Here is a 23,000-nt window from a genome sequence, read left to right on the forward strand (position 1 = left end):
TCACCGTCTCGTTATCGTCATGAAAAAAAGGTGCGTCAACGAAAATATTTCGTCATCGTCATCGTTAACGAAAACAACACTGGATCAAAGTCCTTAGTCCGGTCACTTCTCCGCTGTTTGCTCCTCACCCTCCCCCCGGTCGACTCGTGTCGTGTGTAGTTGTTTCAAACGAGCTTTTGATAATCAATCAGTAGATTGATGAATTATCATGTAAATGTTACGATGTGCGCATTTATGTAGTCCTGTCTGTCATAAGAGACTACGGTTACGGGACACGTTTGTGTCACGGACTCGCGGTGGCACAGACACAGCTGGTCACAGCTGTGACACTGCGCTGGCCCGTCCGGTCTGTCCGCTCTGATCGCAGGTTTGGTTTCCAGCAGCGGTGAGGGAGGAAGAGAGCCTCCACTCTTCCTCTAACAAGCTACAAGTCATTTTTCTAACATCACAATTAGTCTGAAGCTGGTAAAAATCCCTGATAGTTCTTCACATAGATATATAAACGTAGATGCCGCGTTCCATACTGCCGAACAGCGCCACCATGCGTCTGCTGGCCGCCATGTTGTGCAGGGCATAAATTCTAAAGGACTGCCATTCTAAACGCTGTAACCATGGTTGTAACCCCAGATTTTGATTAAATCTATTCACAGGCGTCATTTACGCTGGGGACGTTAACTACATTATCCTAGAAGCAGCTGAAACACTGTGCACGGCGCAGAGCTTCCTCTATGCCGGAGCCAACTCGCAACAATGTAGCTTCAATTAAAGCAGAAGTAAGTGGTCCGGTCGTTTTCGCTAATGCTGCGTTCCAGGCAGGCTTTTGAAATCGTAAATTACAGCTTCAAGTCACAATTTACGACTTTGTAGCGTTCCAGGCAACCCACTCGTGTTTTTCCGACCTGTTTTACCGGTGAAAGTCACTATAACGGCCACTCGTAACTTCCGACCGGTGAACTCGTACCAGATCGAACTGGTACGACTTCACGGTCGGAAAAATACGAGTTTCCTTGAACGCACCATAACAGTCCTCGTCCCTACGTCGCCATATTCACGGCGTCCCTTGGCTGCACACACAGCCCTGCATGCCGTTCTCTCTCCTCATTGGATAAAAACTGTAGGATTAGGGATGGGTATTGATAAGAATTTAGCGATTCCGATTCCATTATCGATATTGCTTATCGATTCGATTCCTTATCGATTCTCTTATCGATTCTCATTGGGTGAGGGAATAAAAGAGAAATGGGTTTGTTTGCATTAATGCAGTGGTTCCCAACCTTTTGACATCACAGATTTCTGGTGACCCTCTTTCAAGATGAGCAAGCTCAGATATTTGTATATGCTGCATTTTATTTGATCTTGATTTATATTCAAGAAAGTGAATGTATAAAGAATATAGTTGTTTAAGATTGTGAAAAATAATTAGTTTATTTAATTTTTTTTTTAATCAATTACTAGACATTTAAGGCGATCCCATTTGAATTCCAGGCGACCCCACATGGGGCCCCAACCCCAAGGTTGAAAACACTGCATTAATGGCTCTAACATTAAAAAAGAAGCCAGGACCGACCTGCCTGGACAGGTTAACACTAGACCACTGTGGCTGTGGGCCAGCTGTGCTCACAGGAGGAATTTAACAATGTTTCCATTACATGGTTTTTATGCATCTGTATCTTCTCACTAGTTATTGTTTTCATAACGTTCGTTTTTATGCGGAGTGAGCGAGTGAGCGAGCGAAAGAGAGAGAGCGCGCGAGAGAAAAGACACAGGGCGCACCGTTTCACGTGGCTACGAGCAAAACCTGAAAGGAAGTGGTTATAATAAAGAGAGAAAAACACAAAGAATAGACATGTAGCCTGTTCAGGAGATGTTGACCTGTCCTCACGACGTGAGGGAGGGAGGACCGGAGGGTGGCTCACAGGTTTAGTGATGAGGAAACGTCACTGTCAGCTGCATCTGTCAGCAGCTGCTCCACGCAGACACGCCACTAACTTTATTTTGGGAGAACAAACGGTGACATGTGGATATAAACACTAAGCACCCTCATTTATAATGAAGATTGATTTTAACGTAACGTCACGTAATTAATCAATTAATGCGCGAGTTTCTGAACCAAACGGAATCGATAAGGGGATCAGCAGACACGCACACGATTCCAAGAATTGATCCAAGTTGGAACCGGTTCCGAAGAGGAACCGATTCCGAAGAGGAACCGGTTTTCGATTCCCATCCCTATGTAGGATACAATAAATGTTTTCTCCTCGGCTCAGAGCAGAGCAGAGTGACTGACAGACCCGTGTTTCAGACCAAACACTCTATGTAAGTGATTGCTGTTGGAAGATATAACTATTTAAGACTTATATTAACACAAATATATCACTTACTTCTGCTTTAAGTAGTTCACTTCTCAGACTCTTTCTGTCATCTCCCGCTTTGGACAAAGAGGGATTTCAAGACGCACCCATAGACTGTATAAGGCTTTATCAGTTCATGTACGCAACTGATGAAGCCTCTTGGACCTGGACAAATGAGAATATTCACAGGCTTAGACGTTCTGTGTCCTGCACAATATGGCGGCCCCGCTGACGTATCGCCAGATATAGAACGCGGCATCTATGTTTATATATCTACGGTTCTTCAGCCCTGCTCCGCTGATCAGAGCGGCGTCCCTAGCAACGGCCCGTTTTACTTAGCAACGGTCTACAGAAATAAAAGACCCTAAATGCAGAATCAGTGAGTAATTAATAAGAAAGTAATCAAAATACAGAATTCAATATATCCATGTTAGGTTAGAAGTTAGGTTAAAAAAAAGTGAATCCTGTCAACTATTTATTCCGCCTATAACTTTACGTCTTTTGGGATGGAATAAAACTGCAGTCCGGGGTTTTTTTTTTTGGGCACAATATAATCCTGGCATCTTTCAAATAACGTCAATTTTCGGTCTCTTGCTGATTTCCTCCTACTACTCCACTTGTTCTGGTAACGTGACATGCTGTGATCTGTGCCCAGATTGCCCTGATTCGGACACAAATATGGCGGCGCAGAAACACAGTGACGTCATGTGAATCTAATGAATAGAGGGTATGCGTTTACGTCACGTTGCCCTCGGCAACGCCCCGTTCGATCGGACTGAGTGGCAAAACAAGCGTCCCTCAACATGCTGGCGGATAGCGGTGGACTCATAAACTGGATAAAATATATTATATCTCAAAAGGAATCGACAACCAGCTCCCCAAAACCGTCTGCTCCACGGACACTGACAATCCTGTAACACGCAGTGTGACCGCGGTACCTGCAGAGTGACTGACAAGCTGCTGTTACTGTGCAGAGGGACGAGATTACAGCTGTTACTATCGTCCTGACAGTGACTCCCGACGTTTAAACACGAGCTGCTTTTATTCTGAAAAACTCTTACCAGTCAAACTGTAGGATGTGTTAGAGGACTAATTTATCTGTCTAAACATCATAACTATGACACCTGAAACTGTTAACACAGCTGATCGATCGAAAAAAATGACCGCTCCAGTGAATTTACTTTCCGTCATTGAGAACAGGTTCTTGAATGTAACTCGGTCAAAGTGAGACGTCCTCAAGATTTTTAGCAGCTGTGTTAGGTCATGCATGCTGTACATGCTGGCAAAGCTAGACATGTCAGACTTGTGTGGGCTTGGAGAAAATCGCTTCGTTACTTGCTCGTTTTTAAACTTTTAGTCCAGTCATTTTATGAGAAAAGGTTAAACAAATTGCAACAGAAGCAAACTCAACTGATTTTGTATCCTCAACATGTCCTGAGTGAGGGAAAAAAAGCCCTGAAGAATCCCATTAGGGGAAAGTTTAGAAAAACACCCAAACATATCCCATTTATACGCATATAAAAAATGTTTTTCACGTGAATAGGGTAAAATTTTTAAACTTTAGCTATCTCCATGAAAATTACTGAGTTGATTACTTACATTAAGACAAACAAAAAATGTATTACAAGTTTTTTGAAATTCTTTGTCAACATGAGCAAATCTGCATTTGCATAAATTCCACCGTTTTGACGGCACATGTATATATGAAGTTGCTGTGGTGGTACCGGCATGAAAATTGGAATGAGTTGACTCCATCGGTCAACCGACAAGTTGACCACTTTAAATTAATTTCAAGATGACTGCAATTTTTCAAGACAGCCACATCCTTAGTAGAGCAGGTATGACATGCTCCGTCTAATCCCATCATTTAATACCGATGGGATTAAATGGGTTCATGCTCATGAGTAGCCTAAATTGGTTCCATTCCTTAAGTTTTTTAACTGTAATATGTTAACAAGATTGAACAAGACATTTTCACCTGCTCTACCCAATGTTTAGATCAGGTGTTGTATGTATGCAAATTAGCCATACGTAATATGCACTGTTGGCTCATGTCATACCTGCTCTACTAAGGATGTGGCTGTCTTGAAAAATTGCAGTCATCTTGAAATTTAAAGTGGTCAACTTGTCGGTTGACCGATGGAGTCAACTCATTCCAATTTTCAAGCTGGTACCACCCAAGGGGGCAGTTGTCGGTCTGAGAAGCTTAAAAAAACATATTTACAGCCTGGTACATTTTATTTTTTTGGTCTCAACCGATAGTTTCTACCCCCGCACACACTCTGAGGGGGGTGGATTTTTTTTAAAACTCTACCTTTTTACTATTATTAGGTTTAAAGTTCTGGCCAATCAGGGCACGGAAACGTTGAGTGACAGGTCCGGAGACCGCTGCTACGAGGCCAGTGGGCGGGCCCTCAGCCGGCCAACGGCCGCACCGCTCCAAATATGGCAAGTCAAATCCAACATGGCGCGGTTCAAACCCCCTAGTAGCGGCACAATAATACATCCATGCACAAGACTCCCCTAAACCAATGGGTGACGTCACGGGTGCTACGTCCATTCTTTTTATGGTACCACCACAGCAACTATATACATGTGCCGTCAAAACGGTGGAATTCATGCAAATGTATGCAAATTTATGCAGATTTGCTCATGTTGACAAAGATTCAAAAAACTTGTAATACATTTTTTGTTTGTCTTAATGTAAGTAATCAACTCAGTAATTTTCATGGAGATATCTAAAGGTTAAAAATGTTACCCTATTCACGTGGAAAAAAATGTTTTATATGCGTATAAATGGGATATGTTTGGGTGTTTTTCTAAACTTTCCCCTAATGAGATTCTTCGGGGCTTTTTTTCCCTCACTCAGGACATGCTGAGGATACAAAATCAGTTGAGTTTGCTTCTGTTGCAATTTGTTTAACGTTGACCCCTTTTTTGGCCTAAAATTACTGGACTTAATGCTTACCCGAGAGTTTGATGCTGCTGATAGCTGCTCCATAGTCCCCGTGTGTGCGGGCGATCGCAGTCTTCACTGCATCCGAAATAGTTCGGTCATCGAGCAGCAACAGGCGTCTCCGGTCCAACACGTAGATTTCGCACAGTAAATATCTGCCGACAGAAAAGGGACAGTCGAGAAATTAGACGTGACCGCATAAACATGTGGTTTAACGGTACACGAGTGGCACATTTTTACCTCGACTTGGACCGCACCATCGTAGCTCCTCTCTTCTTCCGTGGCAACTTCCGTCAACAAAACTGTCTGCTACCCGGAGAGCCGCAGTGGCGCCACCTGGTGGACATTAATGGCGACGCTTGATGTATTTGTCATGATTCACTGGGCAGCACGAATTTGGGGCCGTCTATTTTGTCAGTGAGTGTTTTCCTCAAGCCTGATGTAAATGTCATTCCACCAGCGAAAGAGACGGCAGACGAGAGTATATAGGATATCAATAACACAGAGCAGCGGTGTAGCACATTAGAGGAAAAAGGTAACACAATACACCCAGTTGAAGAGGAAACGGGAAGGCCTGGGCTTTAAACCATTCATACCCTGTCGGTAACTATGACAACCTCCATCGCTCTCAGCCAATCACAATCCTGCTTTCCCGTCTCCCATACACGTTTTACGCCATCTTGAAATTACACCCGCAGTTCGTCAAGTCGCTCCAGTCGCTCCCAATTTGGGAAGCACAACAACTCTTTTCATCACAGCCTCAGTTTCCGGTATGAACACTTCGCGAAACAAACCGACACAGACGGTCGGCAAGGGGAAGGCGGACGCAGACAGCAGCTCCGAGGCGACCCACCGGGACCGAAAGACTGGAGGAGGAATGCTGAAGAAGCTAAAGTCGAGGCGCAGTCAGACGGATAAGTGGCCTGTGGTCACAGAGGATGAACTCCGGGCTCTGGGGGGAGATATTTCCCCGGACCATGTCCTGGGTCTCCGGGTTGTCACGGAGGGTAAGTTTTGTAAACGTTAACTTGGTCTTATCTAACCCGGTTAAATCACACTACTCGACGGACGTCATTCATTTACGCAGTGCTAACTGTGGCTAAGCGCCCAGTTTGCAAACCAGCTGACAATAGGTCCACTAATGATAAATGGATGTACTACGTAATTTTGAATTAGTTGAATGCACAAGGCTTTGTCTTTGCTCAAGCATTCCCATTGTTTGTTTTGTTAACCAAAGAACAAGGATGTTCCCAGGGGCGCAGCCAGGAATTTCAGCTACTTGGGTGGGGGGGGGCTGTTGTTCAGGGTCCCCTGTCCTTAAGGCCGAAAATCTGACATTATGGTGTAACAAAGACCACAAAGACATAATCAGTGTTGCCAACCATGTGACTTAGGTTCACCAAGTAGTGAATCTAGAAATGTTTTGGACGACCTCAGGACCCTCCCATAGAAACAAGTCACTAGTTCAAGCCAGAAACACCTGTCTCTACTGCCCTTCAATGCGAGGTAAAGAGGCAGAGCAGCTCATACAGTCTGCTACTCAGCTTATGTAACATGACAAGTGAATTGTGCATGTACTGCACAAGAAAAAGAGATGTTCTGTGGCTTAGTTATCTTTCAGTGATCTATTGCATATAGGCAAAGTCACAGCACAGCCATTGTCTGTAAATTGCGTGATGTCAGGGGCTTGGAAATGATTTGAGACTGATGAGAGACTGCAGGTTATGTACTCCAAATGGGCTACTCTAAACATCAAGCTTTGATATTTTTGGCCTCCAGCCATTTGTGAATGAAACAGCCATAACCATCCTCTGTACCTTTACAGACAGGGCCTATGCATCAAAACAGCTTCATGAAACATTTAGTCGTTTAAAGTGACATTTTTACGCAGCGTTTCTACAGTTACTCTGCCTGGCCCCTCTGACTCAGACCGCAGGGTCTGTCACCAGACTGTCTACCACAGTTGCTAGTGCTTAATGCCTCTCATTGTTTTTGGCTTTTTCACTGGCCAGACAACAATGTCATTACTTCCCTTCTCTCTCACAACACTTTGTTGAAAAGTCTGTACTGCAGCATTACTCACCTAAACTGCAACTAGGCTACTTGTGAAATTAATACAATAGGTTGAAAAAAATTTAACTGCTTTTGTTTTTGTTGTTTTTTTTAACATGAACTCACACTTTTATTTCACATTACAGACTATCTTTGCAAACCTGAAGATAATATCTACAACATTGACTTTACACGATTCAAAATCAGAGATCTGGAGACTGGGACAGTCCTGTTTGAGATCGCCAAGCCTCCTAACAGTGGTAAGTGATGTATTAACTTTTGCCACCCAAGCAAGGTTGATAACATGATGAACATGTCAGATAGACACAAATCAAATGTCCCAGTTATGATCCCACTTAAAGATTTAACTGTTCATAAAGTTCACAAGGTTTTTCTTAGCCAATTATTGCAGTCTTGCCCATCCTCTTGATGCTGGAAACATAATAGAACATGTTTTCTGGATTAGGTCCGATGGAAGGTGAAGAGGAGAGTGGAGATGTAGACACCAGTGCAGGACGGTTCGTCAGATACCAGTTTACACCAGCCTTCTTAAAGCTGCGCACTGTTGGTGCAACGTAAGTAACCAGAGCCAGACCATAACTTTCTGAATGAACATGTTGTCTTTTTTTTTACTTTTTGTCTCATCAGTCTGTTGTACATCTTTCCTGTTTTGTTTGTTTCTTAACCACAGTGTGGAGTTCACAGTGGGAGACCGGCCAATAAACAGCTTTCGTATGATTGAGAGGCATTACTTCCAGGGGCGCCTTCTCAAGAACTTCGACTTTGACTTTGGATTTTGCATACCTAACAGCCGCAACACATGTGAACACATTTATGAGTTTCCACAGCTTCCAGATGACCTCAGTGAGTTCTAGTTTGTCACTTATGTTAATGCTATTGTGCTTATACAGTATATTACACAACCATACATATTATATTCATCTTTCTTTGGTTCTCCCTGACTTTCTCTAGTTCGCCTAATGGTGGAGCACCCGTATGAGACCAGATCAGATAGTTTCTACTTTGTGGACAACAAACTCATCATGCACAACAAGGCAGACTATGCCTACAATGGTGGTTTGTAATGCCCGATGTGAAAATCAGTGCAATACCTCCCAGGGGAATGATTTCTTGGATTACAAGCATCCAAAAGTGGACAGAGGTATTCTCTTCTTTGAGGACATTACTACAAACGTGACAACATACTTCAGAATCAACGGACCACATCTGCCTTGTCATGAAATCATGGATCCATTCATCAGTACCTCTCGGAGCTCAGTGTCTGGGACTCAGAAGAATGTTCTGTTAAATATTTCTCTGTTAAATCTGACTGAAGCCTTTTTGTTCTGTCTTTCAGTTTGTCATACAAGTATCATGTTACAGCTTGAACACTTATGCCTTAAGTTTTTTTTGTCTCTGTCTCTGCTGGAAAGGGACACTTTGAGTCACAGACTTTCTCATGGCAAAGCCCATAGATTGTGTTAGTTACTACTTCATTACGCATATGCATATGTAGATGTTATCTGTTGCAGTTTGAACCACCTCTTGGCGTTTACAGTAAGCATCAACTAGATGTTTTACAGTATTGTTAGTCTTAGATGACCATGTAGCACTAGTTGAAATAGTTGCAGTTTCATTCCTCCTTAAATATCTACTATAAGTTGTTAGTATGTGGGACAGTTTGTGTGACATGTGTAAGCTTGCTTCCATTTTTATATGAGAGATTGTGGTTCACCAATTTCTTCAACAACTGCATGCACTCCTCTCTTAATGATTCAGGTTACATCTTCACCCTGCTAAAATCTGTCACGTTTTTACGACAGAAGGTTTTTACATCACTGACTGTCGATTAGGAGTCTAGTACATGTTCTACCAATCTCTGATAGAATTCAAGAAGTACTCTGATACATGAATAGGACAAGACAGGAGCAGAATCTAACTTACTGGACTCAATAGATCTTTCTGTGAGTGCCGTCCATGTCTTAAACAATCTGCCCATTTAATTTTCTCAGATATGTAATTGTGTTAATTTAATCCCTTGAGGTCTGTTTTCCTGGTTTTGACACAACAGCACTGTGAATCCAACTCTTTTGGAGCAGCCAGGCCTAGTGTGCCTGTTGGTACATGACAGTGCAGGGATTTGTAGCTTGGTAGTTGATTAATTTTTTATCAGGTCTTGGGCTAAATGCAGAAGTTGACCTCTCGCCTTCTACTCATGACAGTCCTCCCTTTATATTGTCATATTGTTCCACATTTAATTGTGTAATTTTTTTTTTCTACACACATGTTTCATGAAAGCCCTAAAATAAATTGAACCATAGTTAAAAGCTGCATATCCAATGTTAGCATGAACATCTGTTCACTTCAGAGCTTCAGCCGTTGTTGCGTTTACAGTACAAGACATTCACAGCCCTCTGAGCAGCACCGCCTCTAAAGAAAGTCTGGGCCCGACAGTTACTCGGTCTCAGAAAGTGAAGAAATGGGGCGACCAGGCTGCAACCACCAGGTAAGCATGCTGACTCTATAGAAGAAAAGAGGTTTTAGAGATCAAAGCAAATCAAAAGGGTTGGTTTCCACTGCTGAAACAGGTCTTGGTGAGTAAAGGAATGAAGTCTGATGTTGAGCCCATGACATTTCTTAACTAAACAGTTGTTAATGCTAACATTGGCTATACAGCAAAAGCAAAACGTACAGCTCATTTGTTGACACTCAGAGAAGTGTTTATTAAAATCTGTGGATTTCAGGAGGCACGGATACTCTTCAATTCTCCATATACTAAAAGGTGCTCCTAAAGTCTGGTCATTCTGATATCAAGCAATCGCACTTAATACGTTTTTAACAGCAGACTTGGATGTACTGCATAAATCACCCAACAAACAAACGTTTAAAAAAATAGTCTCTGCTTTCAATGTAATTTCTGGCTAAATATCCACTATCTAGTTCAATATCAGTTGTTTTCATACTACACAGAAATAAGTGAGAATTGATACCTGAAAGGCTGGAAATGATTCTTAAAGTGGGACATGTAATTTACCGTTAATCAGTTAAATCACGCGACAGGAATAGAAAAGTCTGGACATATTTTTTCATGCTCAAATTCTCTGGGCTTCTTTTTACTGCACATTGTAATATCGATTCCCTGTGCCTTGTATCCAGGCGGTCATTGTGTTTTTTTAATGTCTGAGAAACCTATGCTTCATCCTGCTCAAGGCAACCACTGAGATGCTTCTCTCGCCCAATAAGCTGAGGGGAGGAGAATTCTTACAGCATCTTGTAGTACTGCCATGTGTCAAACAGGATGTCCACAGCGTGAATTAAGACATGTCATATACTCACCGTGTTTACTTTTGTAAAACTTAACATTTTATTGTTTGAAAAAACATAGACTACTCATGTAGTCAACTAGCCTAATAACATTCAACAAGTGTGATATCAGGCACACACTTGGACAGCCTCTTCGCTCCATGACCCTGTATAACCTTTATTGTTTTGTCAATTAGACTCAGTGGTGTATGCCAACCTGACTGCTGGGAAACAGCAGTGGTGGTAGTAGGTTGCAACACTACTTTGTTTGCCATACAGTATCGGTCAGTGGTATATATTTTTTTTTTGTTCTAATCTGATTATCTAAATGCCTTGAGATGTGAGCACATATTGTATATCTGCACAAAAAGACTACACGACTGATGCAACAAAGTCATGGATCCAAACTGTAAGACATCTTTTTATAGTGGCTCCTTTTACAAATGATACATCTGTCATGGTAGATTTATTGTTAATAAAAATGGCTGACAAAACATACTCATTGAGAAGTTAGTGCTCTTTATTTGCCTGGCATTTTGCCTAGTAGATGATTCTCTGTCTTCCAGCTGGCGTCACAAATAGCATGAATAATAATTTTCTTTTTTTTAAAAAAAGCAAGTAATCTGATTATATGGCATGGTCAAGATACTACATGGTTTTATCAATGAATATTAAAATATACCAGGTCATATCTGTAACTCACAAAACTTTGTCAAGGCAGCAGCTGATATTTCCAAACCGATGTTATTTTGGACCAAAAACTATATTATTCCATTGTGTGTGTTTTTTTGTTTCTTTTGATATGACCTCTTAATTGTTTTAAAATCAATTTAACTCAGATCTCTACTCCTCTGTGTAAAATGAAGTGGCTGAATTGTGAAATTACGTGAGATGTCGTTTTCAAATTGTCAAGACTTGTTTTGTTTTCATTTGTCTTGTTCATACAAGTTTGTATCTAAGTTGTGTGTAAGGTCAGCGATCAATTAAAATAAATGTACAATTTATGTAGCCTAGACTACGTTACCCAGAATCCTCAGCTCAAAACAGTCAACACCAGTAGCTGTACACATGGTTCATCATGGCGGCCTCCGTTAAAAAGATGGTCGGTGTGTGTGACGGCTCCAGCAGCAGCGACGACGACGAGGCGCTGAGGAGATGTCGGGAGGCGGTGTGGGAGGCGGGAGGCCCCCGGAGGGAGACTGGAGCTGGGACTGGGACTGGAGCTGGAGCTGGAGCTGGGAGAGGTCTGTTATTATTTCAGTCAGCAGCAGTGAACACACACAGGAACTCCTGCAGAAACACGACACTAGCCTGCTCAAGTTAGATACTTAATAGGCTACATCTGAATACTGCATAAAGGTGTTAGTTGCAATTCAACTCTGGATAAAGTTACATGACTGTGTCACAAACAGACGTTTGCAGCTCATTAGCTTCAACTAGCTTCTGGTGAAGTGCATGTTTCTGCAGCTACTTCTCAGTTGGTGACTGCTGCTGCCTCTGTGTGTTTTCAGATGGAGACAGCGACGTGAAACAGTCTAAACGGTATGTCCTCCTGTCAGGACTGACCCTGCCTGTTCAGCCGACACACACACACACACACACACACACACACACACACACACACACACACACACACACACACAGCTGTATAATGTAGATGTCCCACAGTGGTAGTAGCAGCATTAGATACCACAGGAAGTTCTGTGTCCCTCTCACAGAGTGTGATCATTAAAAAAGACTGAAGCGGCTCTGATGGAGTCAAATGATTGAATTAACAAAAATGAGTAAGTGTCAGTGTTGTCTGTCTGTGTCAGTGTTGTTGTTGCTGATCATGAACACGATGGAAACGAGCTGCAGGTCAGCAAGGGGTTTCAAACGCATGTAGCTAAGAAGTTGGGAACTATTCTTGACAGGTAAGTTTTTCTTTCTTTTCTTTTTTTTAAATTTCATATTATTTTTATCTTTGTTGAACATGTTCAAACTCATAAATATTTACAGTTTTGTGAGGAAAGGGTGCACATTTTTCCTACACCTCATTTATGCTATATTTATGTTACTCTAAGTTGCATTACAGAAACACAGACCAAAACTTCCTCCTGCATGGAATCAGTGAAACGTGGTGGTGATGATGATGATGATAATGATGAAGGTAATGCTTCTCTTTTTTTATTATTACCCTTACAGATTATTGTGGGAATTATGCTGTCTTCTATTTAAACATTCTCTACATTTAGCTTGTTTTGTTTTTTTCTTCTCAGGATTCCGTCTGTTCTCCACCTCAGTCCCAGGTCAGACAGCTGAGGAGCCTCCAGCCCCTGTGAGGCGCCGTCCACTTCCCAGCTCAAGGTTCTTAATATGGTTTTTCTTTTTTAAATGTCATCTTGTTTTCCTAATAATGAATGTTATTTATATATTTCTCTGTCCTACAGTGACAGCGACAGCGAGATGGAGATGAGGCTGAGGGAGGCAGCGGTGTCAGTCAAGGATCTCTTACCCTCTTCCACACAGTCACCCGCCACAGAGCCTCCCTGCCCGGGAAAGAAAAAGAAAAAGGAAGAGGGAGAGGAGAACCACATTGTTAAGAAAAAGAAAAAAAGGAAACAGAATCAAGAGGAGCAGGTGGACTGTGGTGAAAGTTCTCCTCCTAATGGTCAAAGCAACGGTGAGCACAGGAGCTCAGAACAAGAAAATATGCAAGTCAAAGGAAAAAGGAAAAAGAAAAAGAAGCGAGAGGGAAACCAAATGGAGGAGGCGTAGAGCTGAAGTTCCTGTGACTAACCTTTGACTGCTATTGGATGTTTCTCTACAGTATGTTCCATTCGACCATGTTCTGTCACAAATGTGTAATGGTCGGTGAGGTATTCCAAATAATTGGAGGATATTTTTGGAAGCCATTTTTTCATTAGAAATCTTTTAATACCGTTTACAATGGTTATTCTTGAAATCGCTTTTACTTTGAAAGAGACTCATTAAAGTGTGAAAAAAAACATTTTTTGGCAGTGACTTAAAAAATAATGCAGGTGACAATTGGCTCACAGGTTTCACCTGAATGTACAATTTCTATAAAAAAAACATTTGAGGTTGATTGTCAGTTGATTCTCTCGTGTGAAATCTTTCACCTCTCTAATGTGTATCCTTGTTCGCATTCCAGTTGTACGGGGTGTGAGAGTCTTTGATGCATCAAAGCTGAGACGTCCTCGTGGCCCCTGACCACAGGTTTCTCTGGAAGCTTAAACCAGAGGTAGCTGTCTGTCACAAAACACCGTCAGAGTCCAGCTGATAGTGAGGGAGACGCTACGTTGCCGGTGCGCGTCTACTGTGCAGTCGAGGCCATTTGTGTAGGAATGTAGGAGGTGATGTCTGTTGGGGAAGGTGAGAGGAGGTGGGACTGATGGCTGTCTGTTGTTTGAGAGGCCGGGTACAGCTCCAAACTCTCAGAAGATACTGATGACAAAAAAAATTACAGAACGTAGCTTAATTGAACTGTAAAGCTTTAGCAAAATTAGTTTTGAATATAATTTCTAGTACAAACATACAGTATAGAGCCTGAACAGCTTCATCATCTTAAATTTCATACATAAACCACCAGGTTTTTTTCTATCTACATATACAGGCTCCAGTAGAAATGAAAGGTTTATGTTTTGGGTTCCCTCTCATGTACACTACTCACAAGTTAGGGATATTTGAAATTTATGGAAAATGTAAAAAAAATCATGTCGCAATCATGAAAGTGGGACGTTTAAGTTGAAGTATGGAATGGTCATTTGTTTCATCTTAAACAATGCAATGAAACAAAATCTAACAACAGTGGTGGGTATACCACGACTAAAAATGTCACTGTCTCAATAAGTTGTCATGTGGCCAAAGGACGTCCACTTCCCTGCCTTTCTGTGACTCTTCCAGTCTCTCTGTGTCTCTGTTCAACCTGCAGATGGCACTCTATGACACTCCAAGCTCATCGACACTTCCCACTGACAACATAGAGTCTGAAGCCTGGACACGGCCAGGTACTTGTCGATGGATTGTTATACAGGTGTCGTCTTTGTCTCATGATGTCAAAATATGAACAACATGATGAAGAGGACTGTTTCAATACAAACTGTCACTGAAGCAGAACATTTAGTGGTGGATTCATGAAACTGACCCTTGTTGTGAATTTTGTGGTTAATCAGCTTGTTATGTTATAAGTACAGTTGGACATGTGCGTTCAAAGTTTAGAGAAGGTCAAATTAAGATCATCTGTAAAGGTTATAGCATTTCAGGTGCATTCTGAAATTTCATCTGAAAGCCGGATATCCCTGACTTTTTGTGAGCAGTGTATATGTGTGGAAGACAAAGTGGATCTGTACACAAACTAAAATTTCAAAATGACTGTGAATGTGCTGTGCTGTTTCTTCACTAGTCCTGAGTTTACAAGGCAACTAAGGAAGCTAGCGAACCTCGTAACTGAATGAACAGGTATAGACCGGTTCTGATCTTCTCATCCAACATACAAGAAGATAAACAATGATCCTGTGAAATCTTTGTGGTCACCTTTGACTTTAGGTGATAAGATAACAGTATCTCAAATCCATCCACCAGATTAATCACAGGTCATTTTAAACACTGCTCAATTCACTGATTGGACGTCCCTTTGACAGTGATAGAAGTAGACATTGATCCAAAGATGTAGGATGAAGATGTCTGGCCATACACCTGGACTCACAGCTATGTACCTGGCACAGGTGTGTGTGGCTGCAGGTGCAGAGAGTCTTCCTGTAAGGGAGGCTCCGCCTGATCCTCTGGGTCCGCTGTTAAAATCTAAACAAAAACCAAAGTCATGGACGTTTTACCAAGTTAAGTAAAAACATTTCTTGTTCTGACCTGGCTTAGGTGTTGTCCAGTTACCTGTCTGACGGCGGCGAGGCTGGTCAGAGTCCCCACGCTGCTGCTGTCAGTGATGACCATGGCCTGTGACAGCAGACTGGATGAATGATACTGGGGAGAATCTGACTTGTACACTGCAATGAGGAACAGGTGGATGAAATTCTTCCTCAAGGTATCACATTAAACTTTGGTCATGTTACTGATGTTGCCTTACTGTGACATGGCAGCTGTGCCATGGTTGCCATGAATGGACTGGCGGTCATGTGACTCTGAAGCTGTTGTGATATTTGCTGCTGTGGAGAGCCGTGAAGCTGCTGCTGGAATGAGATTGGCTGAAGCGTTGTGAAACCGCCTCCGACGTTGTTGATGACAGGTACAGTCTGAGGCTGCGTGGAGGCCAATCCTGTGACACGAAGACACTGTCATCAGATGTTTCTTCTTCATCTTTACGTGGAAAGGAAATAAAACTTGGGAGTAAATGTTACCAATGAGAAGTGAGGACTCTCCCAAGCTCATGACGCTGGGCAGTGAGGCCATGATGAGGCCCTGTGAGGAAGCAGAGGAGGCAGACAGACTGTGTAGGGAGGTCAGAGTGCTTACTGGGGGCAGTGGGCCTCCACTGGACACCTAAGGTCAGAGGACAACAGGGTCAACATGATGTAGAGCACATGCATGATCACAGCAGCAGGACGCTCATGTGGTCTACACTGTCATCTATATGGCAAGCAGATTTAACATTTAAAAGCTAAGTTTGACTATCCAGAATTAACATTGTAGATATCAACAACGTCTTTCTGAATTGTCGTAATTACATTTTGAATAGTTGGATTTTTCATTCAAGATCTCAGTTTTGCCGAGTCAAAAAGGACATCCACAACTACGTTCTTCCTAGGATAAATGACATCACTTTTGCTATTCATGTGTATGGGGTTTGTCATTGCTGATATTTACAGTTCAGTTGCAGATATCCACTATGTGAATTACTACTATAAATTCAGATATCTGAAAAGGGACATGTAGATATCTTTAATTGTGGTGAATTAAATCTTGAACTGGAATTATGACTAGTCAGAATCAAATTGTAGATATCTCAAACTGGAATTAGTACTAGTCGTAATTCAGTTACAGATATCCTTAATTCACAGATATCTGCAATTGAATTATAGATATCTGTAATGACAAACTCTATACACATGAATGGTTAAAGTACGTAATTTGACGTAATTTGTCCTAGGAAGAATGTAGTTGTGGATAACTGAAATGACAATTGTGGATAAGAAGAATGTAGTTGTGGATATCGGAAATATTCTTTTTTACTAGGTACAACTAAATTACAGATACCTGCAACACATATCCAGTCTGGCTTTTAAATGTTAAAATGGCTTGCCATACATCTAGTGAGAAACCATGACACCTGCTCTCACCGGCTTGTGGGTCTCAAGGAGTGTGTGACTGGGCTCCAGTTGGACAGGGCTGACTGCATGACGTACCACTCTGTCTCCTCCGTTTCCTCTGGCTGAGCTCACAGTGTCACACAGGATGTGATGGCTGTATTTCACACCTGGAATACAACACAGGTCAGTCCCCAACAGGACAGTCTCTACACATCTGGCCAAGGCAAGTCCAACTTTATATAGCTTGGCAGAACACTCTCATTGCTCTTTAGTAGGCACTTTTTTATGTTGGGGTATTACCGTGTTCAGGACTTGGTGGCAGGTTGAGGTTAGAAGATGAGGCAGCTTGGTTGGTGAAAGGCGTGTCGTGGGCCACTTTGTTACGGAAGGCCTCTTCTTTGCGACGGTTGGCAAACCAGTTGTACACCCGAACTTCAGTAACCAGGTTAGAGCCCAGTCCAGCAAGCTGGGAGGGGGACACTCCCCTCTGAAGACACTCTGCCCTGAGAGAGGGACAGCATACTGATACATGGCCAAACATTTCAAAGGTCTGTTTTAGACTTGTGATTTCTTACCTTGCAGGAAGGCAAATTATTTTTGAGGTAAAATTAGGAGTGTTTTGTCTTTGGATATACAGTGTAAGAATTACCACTACCAGGTCCAGTTAGTAAAATGAGGGGAAACAGTGACATCTAGCATTCTGATTCTATTATTTATCTATTAAATAATTCTATTGTGCTCTCTGGTTGGCCAGATTTTCCATTCCGTACAAACACGGAGGCCCTTGCTAGATATAAAAGAAGAATTATAAAGCTATGAAAACCAAACAGATTTCATTTTATAGCGATTATACACTTAAATATATTCATTGGTATTCAGATTTTGCCAATAAACCTTGACAAATATTGGACACTGTCCCTTTAACTTAAAAAGCTTAAAAACTTCGTCATGTGACATATACAGTAGTAATATAGTGCTTTGAGCTGAAGACTAACAGGCTATTATATACCACCTGAGTTAACTTGTCAGACTGATGAAACTTGTTATTAAGCAGCATTTAGCACAACGTTTTCTACAGCTGAAGCTGACACTCACAGAAAAGTGTGTCCGTAAACCGAAGTATTGAACACATCAAAATGTTAACTTGATGGTGGTGGACGATGTTAGATATTAGAATCAATCAGCTATGGACCTGGGTTTTCTACAGAAAGTTTCATAGCAGTTCATATGTTAAAGACAATACTTCTCTCTAAAGGTTTGTGTAAAAAATGTGTGTGAGCTCTTCTGGTTGGTTTGGAGTAGTATTGGTCCTGTTGACCAATCAGAGTCTAGCAGCATTTTTTTTTTATCAAGAGTTGTTTGTTCAGTGATGATGCAAAGTACTTAGTGTCTTTGCTTTGACTACAAACATTACAACACTTCCCCCCAACCTTACAAACTAGGTTGTAAAATGAATAAGATAATAAATCCAGTTTAGTCTTTGTTCCATCACTGAACTCACCTGTTACACTCCTCCACCAGCCCCTCTCTCTCCTCCTTGCTGGGGTTCTTCTGTCGGTCGTAGGCATGGAACAGGATCTGCAGGGACGCTGGGCCCCACTTGAACCTGTTCCTCCGTCCCTTCTTGGTCTCGTCTCCTTGCTCTTCCACTAACGCAAGACCATGTTTGGCGTTGGTAAATTCTGAAAGGAAGTGTTGGTTTAGTGGCGTTTTCCTTTTCTTTCTTTTTTTTTTTTTTTTTTTTTTACATTGTTCTGTCTCAGTCAGAGACATTTGATGACTGTGTGAAAAGGTGGCTGTGAAACATGAAGAGTGTGTGAAAGCAGAAAGGAGGGTCTCTGCAGCTCCACGGTGCATCGGTACTCACGCTGGCTGATCTCACACTGCTTCTTGACGTACCAGCTGTACAGAGCAGCTCTCTTCTGGTTCTTCATGGGCGTGCCCTTGTTGAGGTGCTGGGAGAGGTGGGACTGGTTGAGTCCCGTGGACTCCACCACCTCTCTCTGAGGGAGGTTGTGCTGCTGCATGTAGCTTTTCACCATTTTTGCGACATGCCAGGGGTCCTCCCTGTTAGAGACAGACATCAGTTCTGTGTGTACTACATTTTCCTTTTATTTGCTTTTCCCCAGCAGGTCTGGGTATCTCTAACAGTTCAACCCTGTCTGCTAAACAGACACAGTTTGTTACAACATTAGACATAAAGCATAGCCACTCAGAGGGAAGTAGAGTGAGCCTTATTGACAGAGAGATAAGGGAAAGCACACAGGAGCAAAGTCCAGCCCTTTCAGATCAGTGGAGGGGAAAAACCTGTAAAAGGTTTATGAAGCCTAATTTAACGCTTTCTAACTGTCAAGTCAGGAGCAGTAAAAATACAGAAAAGTGCAAAAATACCAACTTATACAGATTCAAATTCACCCCACAAATATTAATTAGGTGTTGTATTTGTAAAATGTAATAAAAACTGCTATGAACAGCCAGTCAAATAACATTTTAATATTCATTTTTACATCTCAGTAAGTCGTCCAATAAATGCAGCATGCATTCCAAATAATAATCTAACAACTCAATGCCTTGTGTAAACATAATCTCACATGACCAGCCCTATTCCATTAATCTTCACCTATGTGTGTAGCTTATTTATAAAGAAATGGCCAGAGAATAATGATGGGGGTGGGTAATTAGTAACTAGCAAAGGAGGAACCCTCTTTAAATTCGCTTCAGGAGCCAGATTGCAGAGAGAGACGGGCAGAGAAGCAGGAGAAGGAGGGAGGAATTGGTAAAGAGAGGGGAGTTGAATTTAAGAACAATATAGGAAAAGGGAGGTTAACAGGTAAATTGTTGTTTCCACTTGCAGATGCTTGGTTTGGATGGTGAAGGAGGCCAGACGGAGGCCGGGGGTCAGAAACAGTGTTGATGAAGTGGTGAAGGCATTTTTGAATTTTACCTGATCAGGTGGTACTGGGAGGCCCAGACAAATTGCTTGGTGAGAACAGCGGTTATAGCGAGAGATTAAGGTGGTTTTGCTGTTGCCATGGAGCTCCTACAGAAGTGCCGGGATCTACTTACTGCAGTAGCTGGTCAACTTCAACCCTCAGCTTGGCCGCCTCCTCTGGGGGAAGCTTCTCCAGCTCTCGGAATATAGGCGGTGGGAAATCGGTCTCTCCCTCCTCAGAGCTCTCTCCATCCCCCCTCTCGCCCCTCTCAGCACCAGCACTCCCTCTGTCCTGCTCCAGCTCCCCCACGGCTTGGACCAGGACGTCCCGAGACAGTCCAGATCCCAGCAGCGCCCAGATGAGCTGCTCCTGAAGGGCAGTCAGACGGCTTGGCCTGGCCTTGACTGCCCTGCTAGTATCCTCTCCCTCCATTAGTCTGTTGCCTTTCCTCGCTACTGCCTCGTGAACAAACACTGCTCTCATGTGCACAGTCACACTCAAATGAGAGCCAGGCAGCCGGCGTTAGGCCTCATTATGTCTGCGGTCCCTCTTCAGCTCCGCACAACGTATACTTTCATTTTCCTCTGTGTTGAATTTCCTCCTGATGTGTCCTGAGCTGTCTGGCTTTAGCTCTCCACCTGCTGTTTTGCTTTCAAAGGTCAATTTTCTTTTCTTTTTTTTTTAACCTTCCTCCTCTTCACCCCCTCCTACTTACAAGCGCCCTGTGAACTTTGTCCTCACTGCCTCAGTCCCCAACAGTGACCAAAGTGCAATATAAAAACAATAAATAAATGTGGTTGGGGATGTTGCTGTGGCAAACAGATCAGCTCTCAGCGCCGACGTAGAAGTCTTAGAAAGCAGAACAGAAAAGTTGTGACTGTGAGTTTGTAAATATTATTTATTTCATACTGAAGCTGACTTATGGAACACACAGAAAAGCTTCTCTCACACTTTTGTTAGAATCATAAAGTGATGTTTGCAAACTTAAATTTTGAAGCATGTAGTTAAAAATGTGTGTGTTTCAGGCCTAAGTTAAAGCAGAAGTAAGTGATATATTTGTGTTAATATAAGTCTTAAATAGTTATATCTTCCAACAGCAATCACTTACATAGAGTGTTTGGTCTGCAACACGGGTCTGTCAGTCACTCTGCTCTGCTCTGAGCCGAGGAGAAAACATTTATCGTATCCTACAGTTTTTATCCAATGAGGAGAGAGAACGGCATGCAGGGCTGTGTGTGCAGCCAAGGGACGCCGTGAATGTGGCGACGTAGGGACGAGGACTGTTATGGTGCGTTCAAGGAAACTCGTATTTTTTCGACCGTGAAGTCGTACCAGTTCGATCTGGTACGAGTTCACCGGTCGGAAGTTACGAGTGGCCGTTATAGTGACTTTCACCGGTAAAACTATTTACTATTTTATAAAGATTTAAGAGATCATTTGTTCCTGCTGCAATCGTTTTATATAACACTTGTTAAAATGTATTTTTGTGTTCATCTTTTTTGTCATTGTTGTATGAGCTACTGGACTAACGTGAATTTCCCTGCTAGGGATGAATAAAGTATTCTCTATTCTATTCTATTCTATTCTAAAACAGGTCGGAAAAACACGAGTGGGTTGCCTGGAACGCTACAAAGTCGTAAGTTGTGACTTGAAGCTGTAATTTACGATTTCAAAAGCCTGCCTGCCGCGAACGCAGCATTAGCGAAAACGACCGGACCACTTACTTTTGCTTTAAGTTTAATAAAGACACAGGCCAACACTGGATTATCTGAACAGAAACATGGCTTCAACTATGCGCCACTTGAGAGTGCTGTTGTGTCATTAATACATCAGAGCAGCCCAGTAGGGAACATATACACTCAGTGCTGCAGGTCTTATTTATGCTTGTATTATTAAGTCACCAATACTGAAAATAAATGTAAAAATTAAATGTTATTCATTTATCTGTCTGAGGTGGAGCTAGTCTAAGCTTCTTTATGTTTGTTTGGTTGGTTATTTAAATTCAACACATACCAACAAAGAGGTCAAGGACCAAAACACTGTGACACAAATCACTATTCATGTTTTGGACCATTAATAGTTTTGTCTCTTTGGGTCTCAAACAATTATTGAAGTAAAACCATGTGAAATTAATGTGTCTTTAGTGGAACTGCAAACAACCTGTGTTATAAATGTGACCCCAACTAGATTGATTTATTATAAGGGTAGCAACACAAACCAAAATGCTTGGGAACCGTTGAGTAAAACAAAATGCAGAATAGAAATATTTTCCTTTTAAAAACATTTGATATCTTTAGGTTAAGTGTTTCAAGTATAATCTATAATGCTGTTTACACTATGTTATTATTTTACTTCAGTTTGCTCACCTGTTGACATTACTCTCTACTCTTTTATCATTGGTACCAGTATCACACTCATCTTTCCTTTCATGAAGTGATTCACAGAAAACAATGTACATTTTATGGAATCAGTGTGAATCACTGTCCTTAGGCTCATTACAAAAACCAACTGTGGGCATGTTTTTTCAACTTCCCAGACACAGGATAAGTATTTTTCCAATTTCTCTATGTTTGGTACAAGCTGTTTTTTTTTCTATTTCCAAATTCAAGATTGCTTTGTCTTTGTTACTACCTCTTGTTTTTTTTTTTGTCAAAGAAAGTTGGCAGGAAAGATAAGTTGGAAGCAGCCTGGAAAGGAAAGAGGGCAAACTGAATGGGGCAAAACCTTTAAGAGTTAATATAGTCCTTTATCTTTTCCCTCTCTCTTTCAGTGTAAAACGCTCACTTTCTCTGCCTGGATCACCTTATCCCATTCTCAGGTTCAGCCTATCAGCACCTTTTTGTGTGGAGCTGGTGTTACCCCACCCCACCCTTGGGAAGATGGCATTATACTGTATTTGGAAGGGTAACAGAGCTCCCTCTATCTCCCTGAGACATGCCACTGACCTGTAATTAAGTCCCATTGTACTATTCAGAGGAAACTCCTCACCAAACCGGACAGAGGGCAGTGTGTGTGGATTTCCAACAGCTCAGATACCGCTGTGACTAATGCTCCACCACACAAGCAGGGTTTATCAAAAAGGACCACATGCAGCACACATTAGAGCTCGCATTTTCTCTCTACACAGAACTCAAAGCTATGTTGA

At 42.1% G+C, this 23,000-nt stretch overlaps 4 protein-coding genes across 4 annotated transcripts in view; 2 read left to right on the forward strand and 2 right to left on the reverse strand.

Moving 5' to 3' along the window:
* The window catches only part of pop5 (POP5 homolog, ribonuclease P/MRP subunit), a 28,108-nt gene extending 22,391 nt beyond the window's left edge, over positions 1–5,717 (reverse strand). The window contains exons 1-2 of the mRNA XM_085787416.1: positions 5,548–5,717; positions 5,320–5,462 (exon numbers count right to left, since the gene is read on the reverse strand). Of these exons, the coding sequence (XP_085643542.1) occupies positions 5,320–5,462; positions 5,548–5,567 (163 nt within the window). The 5' untranslated portion in view covers positions 5,568–5,717. The remainder of the gene's footprint in view (positions 1–5,319; positions 5,463–5,547) is intronic.
* Positions 5,718–5,925: 208 nt separating this feature from the next.
* unc119b (unc-119 lipid binding chaperone B) lies at positions 5,926–8,699 on the forward strand. Its single transcript, XM_085787415.1, has 5 exons — positions 5,926–6,314; positions 7,506–7,619; positions 7,826–7,934; positions 8,051–8,223; positions 8,332–8,699. The coding sequence occupies exons 1-5, from the start codon at positions 6,080–6,082 to the stop codon at positions 8,442–8,444; spliced, it is 744 nt and encodes a 247-aa protein (XP_085643541.1). The 5' UTR covers positions 5,926–6,079; the 3' UTR covers positions 8,445–8,699.
* Positions 8,700–11,740: 3,041 nt separating this feature from the next.
* Positions 11,741–13,577, forward strand: c9h12orf43 (chromosome 9 C12orf43 homolog). The gene is made up of 6 exons (XM_085787420.1): positions 11,741–11,906; positions 12,174–12,204; positions 12,477–12,575; positions 12,726–12,811; positions 12,921–13,008; positions 13,092–13,577. The coding sequence occupies exons 1-6, from the start codon at positions 11,741–11,743 to the stop codon at positions 13,417–13,419; spliced, it is 798 nt and encodes a 265-aa protein (XP_085643546.1). The 3' UTR covers positions 13,420–13,577.
* Positions 13,578–13,693: 116 nt separating this feature from the next.
* On the reverse strand, positions 13,694–20,617 carry hnf1a (HNF1 homeobox a). The gene is made up of 10 exons (XM_085787418.1): positions 19,989–20,617; positions 18,790–18,989; positions 18,424–18,604; positions 17,223–17,425; positions 16,953–17,089; positions 16,014–16,155; positions 15,743–15,931; positions 15,550–15,662; positions 15,378–15,462; positions 13,694–14,106 (listed from the first exon to the last, which is right to left on the reverse strand). The coding sequence occupies exons 1-10, from the start codon at positions 20,336–20,338 to the stop codon at positions 13,976–13,978; spliced, it is 1,731 nt and encodes a 576-aa protein (XP_085643544.1). The 5' UTR covers positions 20,339–20,617; the 3' UTR covers positions 13,694–13,975.
* Between the last annotated feature and the right edge of the window lie 2,383 nt (positions 20,618–23,000).

This window comes from Trachurus japonicus, chromosome 9, assembly GCF_045865225.1.
Source record: "Trachurus japonicus isolate A0001 chromosome 9, Traja_1.0".
In the NCBI taxonomy this organism is placed as follows: domain Eukaryota; kingdom Metazoa; phylum Chordata; class Actinopteri; order Carangiformes; family Carangidae; genus Trachurus; species Trachurus japonicus.

Bases quoted from the DNA above. Each gene is read 5' to 3' on its own strand.
- unc119b (XM_085787415.1), top strand. From the start codon at position 6,080: ATGAACACTTCGCGAAACAAACCGACACAGACGGTCGGCAAGGGGAAG. The intron at 7,620-7,825 runs GTAAGTGATGTA...TTTCTGGATTAG, and splicing joins CGCCAAGCCTCCTAACAGTG to GTCCGATGGAAGGTGAAGAG. The intron at 8,224-8,331 runs GTGAGTTCTAGT...GACTTTCTCTAG, and splicing joins ACAGCTTCCAGATGACCTCA to TTCGCCTAATGGTGGAGCAC.
- c9h12orf43 (XM_085787420.1), top strand. From the start codon at position 11,741: ATGGCGGCCTCCGTTAAAAAGATGGTCGGTGTGTGTGACGGCTCCAGC. The intron at 11,907-12,173 runs GTCTGTTATTAT...GTGTGTTTTCAG, and splicing joins TGGAGCTGGAGCTGGGAGAG to ATGGAGACAGCGACGTGAAA. The intron at 12,576-12,725 runs GTAAGTTTTTCT...TGTTACTCTAAG, and splicing joins TTGGGAACTATTCTTGACAG to TTGCATTACAGAAACACAGA.
- hnf1a (XM_085787418.1), bottom strand. From the start codon at position 20,338: ATGAGAGCAGTGTTTGTTCACGAGGCAGTAGCGAGGAAAGGCAACAGA. The intron at 15,932-16,013 runs GTAACATTTACT...TTCGTGTCACAG, and splicing joins AGAGTCCTCACTTCTCATTG to GATTGGCCTCCACGCAGCCT. The intron at 15,463-15,549 runs GTAACTGGACAA...GTTTTTGTTTAG, and splicing joins GCCTCGCCGCCGTCAGACAG to ATTTTAACAGCGGACCCAGA.